This window comes from Chelonia mydas, chromosome 1, assembly GCF_015237465.2.
Source record: "Chelonia mydas isolate rCheMyd1 chromosome 1, rCheMyd1.pri.v2, whole genome shotgun sequence".
NCBI classification, from domain to species: Eukaryota; Metazoa; Chordata; order Testudines; family Cheloniidae; genus Chelonia; species Chelonia mydas.
The window spans coordinates 1,963,046-1,968,980 of NC_057849.1; the positions used below are offsets into that span (position 1 = coordinate 1,963,046).

General features: G+C 44.4%; 1 protein-coding gene across 1 annotated transcript; it reads right to left on the bottom strand.

The window, feature by feature from the left end:
- Positions 1-252: 252 nt before the first annotated feature.
- Positions 253-1,281, bottom strand: LOC102944426 (olfactory receptor 52R1). Its single transcript, XM_007054218.3, has one exon. The coding sequence runs from the start codon at positions 1,279-1,281 to the stop codon at positions 253-255; it is 1,029 nt and encodes a 342-aa protein (XP_007054280.3).
- Positions 1,282-5,935: the final 4,654 nt, after the last annotated feature.

Here is a 5,935-nt window from a genome sequence, read left to right on the forward strand (position 1 = left end):
CTCTGAGTGACAGGGGGAGGGAAGGATAGCAGTGAGAGAGGGGGGCAAGTCCTTGGGGAAGAAGCAAAGCAGGGACAAAACCCTGGCAGAAAAGGTGGGGCAAAGCGGGATTTGGGGGGTCCAGTTACCAGCAATTAGAAAGGTGGCAACCCAGTGAATAGTACATTGACCGACTCCCCAGTTTGTAACGTTGACACAGCACAGTGAGTTCAGGAAAGGGTTTAATGTGTCTTTGACTGTCCATTAAGTGATTCAGGAAAGAAGTCTCAGAACTATGTCATCAGTCAGCTCTGCACAGAGCTTGCTTTGAAAGCCAGAGCACCAGGAGGAAAATTTAGGTCCCTTTGTGAGTAAATAGCTGGACAGCCTGTCCCAGATTTCTTTGGTCCTCACACCATAGATGATGGGGTGTACTCTGGGGGGCACTGCAAGGTACACGTTGGCAATGATAATGTGGAAATGCAGGGCCACATTGTGTCCAAGCCTGTGCGTGAGGAAGGAGATGAGAGCTGGTGTGTAAGAGGCTAAGATGACACATAGGTGGGAGCCGCAGGTCACAAAAGTCTTGACTCGGGCGTCCTTTGTGGGGAGGCTGAAGATGGCCCTGAGGATCTGGATATAGGACACAGCGATAAAAAATACATCCAGACCGGTCACCAAAAATGCCACAGAGAGGCCGTAGTAACTACTGACACATATGTCGGCACAGGCCAGCTTCACCACGGCTATGTGCTCACAATATGTGTGAGGGATGATGTTGGTTCTGCAATATGGCCAATGCCTCGCCAGGAAGGGATGAGGCAGTATAAGTGTGCCACCATGCAGCACCACGGCCAGACCAATCTTGGCCACCATGGGGTTTGTCAGGATGGTGGAATGTCTCAGTGGATGGCAGATGGCCACATAGTGATCCAAAGCCATGGCCATGAGGATTCCAGATACCATCACTGAGAAGCAGTGAATGAAGTACATCTGGGTGAGACAGGCACTGAAATTGATCTCAATGGAATTGAATCGAAAGATTGCCAGCATTTTGGATAGAATGGATGTGGACAGGACCAGGTCACTGACGGCCAGCATGCAGAGGAAATAGTACATGGGCCCATGGAGATTCGGCTCTATCTTCACAATGAACAGGATGGTGACCTTCCCCAAGATGGCTATGATGTACATGGTGCAGAAGGGGATGGAGATCCAGACATGGGCCATTTCCAGGCCAGGAATGCCCAGCAGGATGAAGGTAGAGGGATTGATGAAGTCGGTTGTGTTGGAATCTGACATGAAGTAGGGGTGAAGGTGTCCAACTCTGAGGAAGAATGCTGCCTCCTGCATGTACCGTACATTCCCCTGATGTCCTGTATATGCCCAAAGTTGAGGATGATGGTTGAAATACGAATGCCGGATGGAGAGACAATGTTAACATAAGACACTACGTGCACTACGAAAGGCGGTTCTTATGGGTGAAGCAGATTAGTCGCTCTTCACACATAAAAAATGGCATTTTCATTATTCAGATAAATGAATTGTTAACAACTGACCCTACTAATGCCAATTCCATATTTTATGGTGCTCCCTGCATCAATCATTCAGTGGGGGGAACCTTAGTAGGGACCAGCAGGAAACACAAGTGTGGATACTTGTTGTCCATCTTCATTCCTGAATGAATTGAAACCCACGCTAGAGTGTATATGCTGTAAGGCATTCCTCATTTACCTGGTTGCTCAAAACCTGAGAGTGGGATTAAAAACAACAACGAAGCTTTGCCAAGACATGTGCCAGAGGAAACATCCCAACTAGAATACACCCCAGGGAACAGACAAGGCATCATTGATAGCAGCTCCATAGAAACACCTGCTGCAGGCAAAAGCAAAGGCAATGTCTGGATGCCTAATGAATGGTTTGGAGAATAACCTGCTCTGGACATGCACTTAGTTTTGGTCACTCAGTTCTGTGAAGGATATAGCAGATAGAAAGGTGATTTCTGGGACAGGCTCTGAGAATGGGGGAGGTTGCTATATGTGTAGATTGAAAAGTGTGGGACTGTTGAGTTTAGAGAAGAGACTAAGAAGGTGTGCCTGATAAAAGAGAACAAAATAAAGAAGGGAACTGGTTACATTCAAATGGACAAACAGAGAACAGTTACCACCCAGTAATAACTAGAGATACTTAATGCTTCAAAAATACTAATTCTCCAAAGCTGAGGCAAATTATCAGCAAAAGTGATTGGAAGGAAAAATGTAGACAGAATAATGGGAATGAAGATTGTGAGTTCTCGTGACAAAGTGAATTCAACTATTAGGAGGGAAATAAAGCAATAATGAACAAATGGGGAAAAGGACAAATAGCAAGAAATACAAATTGGAAGTTATGAAAACTGATAAGCGATCACGTTCGGGACATTCAGAGAAAAGCCAGGCTTGGAAGGACTATGAATCACAAAAAGGAGGTTACTGAGTCTATTAAGAACCAAAGAAAAATTGCCGGCCAATTCCTAGAGGGAGAAAGCAAACGTGTTAATCTTGCAGAAAAGGGAGATGTGTTCAATAAACAGTTTTCTTCTGCATTCAGAAAGAAGCAGGATGAGAGTCTCATATCACCTGAGGTGAGGAAACACTTTCCAGTCCATTAACGATCAAGGAGGGTGATAAACAGCATCTACAGTTGAACCTCAGAGTTAGGAACACCAGAGTTACGAGCTGGCCGATCAGCCACAGATCTCATCTGGAAACAGAAGTACACAAACAGACAACAGCAGAGCTAACCCTCCCCCTGCAAACCGCAAATACAGGACAGTTCTGTGTTAAAGGTAAATTATTTAAAAAATAAAGGCTAGGAAAGAATGGAAAAGCTGATATAGGAGTAGTTCAAAAACCCCCAAGAGAAATATAATTAATGTCAGTCAGTCAGAATTTACAGAAAATAAGTCTTGTCAAATAAATCCAATTTCATCCTTTAATGAGAGTAAACATTTTGTTGATCAAGGAAACCGCACATAAGCAATAGATTTAAATAGCATCAAGGGAGGTTTAGGTTGGACATTAGGAAAAGCTCCCTAACTGTCAGGGTGGTTAGCACTGGAATAAATTGCCTAGGGAGGTTGTGGAATCTCCATCACTGGAGATTTTTAACAGCAGGTTAGACAAACACCTGCCAGGGATGTTTTAGATGGTGCTGGTCCTGCCATGAGAACAGGGGACTGGATTTGATGACCTCTCAAGGTCCCTTCCAGTTCTATGATTCTATGATATGCAAAAGAGTTGATTTCTCTGAGGTATTTGAGTTAGTAGGGGGAAACTTTCAGATAAAAAACACTATCCAATATCAGTAGAGCATACGTAAAACAATTTAGTGGGGGATTGGTTCCACTTTGAGCAGGGGGTTGGACTAGATGACCTCCTGAGGTCCCTTCCAACCCTGATATTCTATGATTCTATGACTCAAAAGTGGCTAACAGACAGATCTCAGAAAGCACTGGTCAGTGGGCCATTGTCAGCAAATCTGGCTGCAGCCAGTGGTGTTCTGCACAGATCAGTTCTTGGCCCGATGCTTTTCAATATTTTCATCAAGGATCTGGAAGCAAATATAGAATCACTGAAGATAAAATATGTGGATGACCCAAAGGTTGGCAGAGTGGTTACAATGAGGAGGCCTGGGCAGGCATACCGATTGATCTAGAGTGTTTGATGAGCTGGGCTCATGCAAACAACATGCTTTAATACAGTGACATGCAAAGTTATCCTCTCAGAAAAGAGAATGCAGGCCCTACACACAGACAAATACTCCTCATGGAACAGGGAAAGCAGGTCCAACCCACAACCTAGGGCACTGTATTATGGAAGGCAGAGACACTGAAAAGGATTTAGGAGTCACTGTGGACAACCGACTCATCATGTGCTCCCAGTGTGATGCTTTGGTTGAAAGGGAAGATGTGATCCTGAGCTGCATAAATACGGGAGTGGTGAGTTGGAGCTGGGGAACGATTTTACCTCTGCACATGGCATTGGTGAAACCGACTGCGTCCAGTTCTGGGGTCCACATTTCAAAAAGGATGTTGAAAAAATGGAGAGGGCGCAGAAAAGAGCCAGGAAAGTGTTTGGAGGCTGGAGAAAATGCTGGACAATGAGAGACATACAGAGCTTCATCTATTTATGTTATCAAAAAGATGATCAAGGAGATAATTTCACTGGGAGAAAACCCTGGGTACTAACGTACTCTGAAATCTAGCGGAGAATGGCAGAGCAAAGCCCAGTGGTTGGAAGCTGAAGCCAGACAACTTCCACCTAGAAATAATGACAGGTTTCAGAGTAACAGCTGTGTTAGTCTGTATTCGCAAAAAGAAAAGGAGTACTTGTGGCACTTTAGAGATTAACCAATTTATTTGAGCATAGGCTTTCGTGAGCTACAGCTCACTTCATCGGATGCATACTGTGGAAAATACAGAAGATGTTTTTATACACACAAACCATGAAAAAATGGGTGTTTATCACTACAAAAGGTTTTCTCTCCCCCCACCCTACTCTCCTGCTGGTAATAGCTTATCTAAAGTGATGACTCTCCTTACAATGTGTATGATAATCAAGGTGGGCCATTTCCAGCACAAATCCAGGGTTTAACAAGAATGTCTGAGGAACAGTGGGGGGGGGGAGGAATAAACAAGGGGAAATAGGTTACTTTTTATAATGAATCAACCATTCCCAGTCTCTATTCAAGCCTAAGTTAATTGTATCCAATTTGCAAATTAATTCCAATTCAGCAGTCTCTCGTTGGAGTCTGTTTTCTAAGTTTTTTTGTTGAAGGATAGTCAGTTTGAGATCAGAAATCGAGTGACCAGAGAGATTGAAGTGTTCTCTGACTGGTTTATGAATGTTATAATTCTTGACATCTGATTTGTGTCCATTTATTCTTTTACATAGAGACTGTCCAGTTTGACCAATGTACATGGCAGAGGGGCATTGCTGGCACATGATGGCATATATCACATTGGTGGATGTGCAGGTGAACGAGCCTCTGATAGTGTGGCTGATGTGATTAGGCCCTGTGATGGTGTCCCCTGAATAGATATGTGGGCACAGTTGGCAATAGGCTTTGTTGCAAGGATAGGTTCCTGGGTTAGTGGTTCTGTTGTGTGGTATGTGGTTGCTGGTGAGTATTTGCTTCAGGTTGGGGGGCTGTCTGTAGGCAAGGACTGGCCTGTCTCCCAAGATTTGTGAGAGTGTTGGGTCGTCCTTCAGGATAGGTTGTAGATCCTTGATAATGCGTTGGAGGGGTTTTAGTTGGGGGCTGAAGGTGACGGCTAGTGGTGTTCTTTTATTTTCTTTGTTAGGCCTGTCCTGTAGTAGGTGACTTCTGGGAACTCTTCTGGCTCTATCAGTCTGTTTCTTCACTTTCACAGGTGGGTATTGTAGTTGTAAGAATGCTTGATAGAGATCTTGTAGGTGTTTGTCTCTGTCTGAGGGGTTGGAGCAAATGTGGTTGTATCGTAGAGCTTGGCTGTAGACAATGGATCATGTGGTGTGGACAGGGTGAAAGCTGGAGGCATGTAGGTAGGAATAGCGGTCAGTAAGTTTCCAGTATAGGGTGGTGTTTATGTGACCATTGTTTATTAGCACTGTAGTGTCCAGTAAGTGGATCTCTCATGTGGACTGGACCAGGCTGAGGTTGATGGTGGGATGGAAATTTTTGAAATCATGGTGGAATTCCTCAAGGGCTTCTTTTCCATGGGTCCAGATGATGAAGATGTCATCAATATAGCTCAAGTAGAGTAGGGGCATTAGGGGATGAGAGCTGAGGAAGCGTTGTTCTTTTCTTTTCACCTAGAAATAAGGGTCAGATGTTTAATACTGACAGTGAATAACCTTTGGAACAGACTGCGAAGGGAAGGGGTGGATTCTCCAACACCCCATACCTGCGGATCCAGACTGGGTGTTTTGCTGGA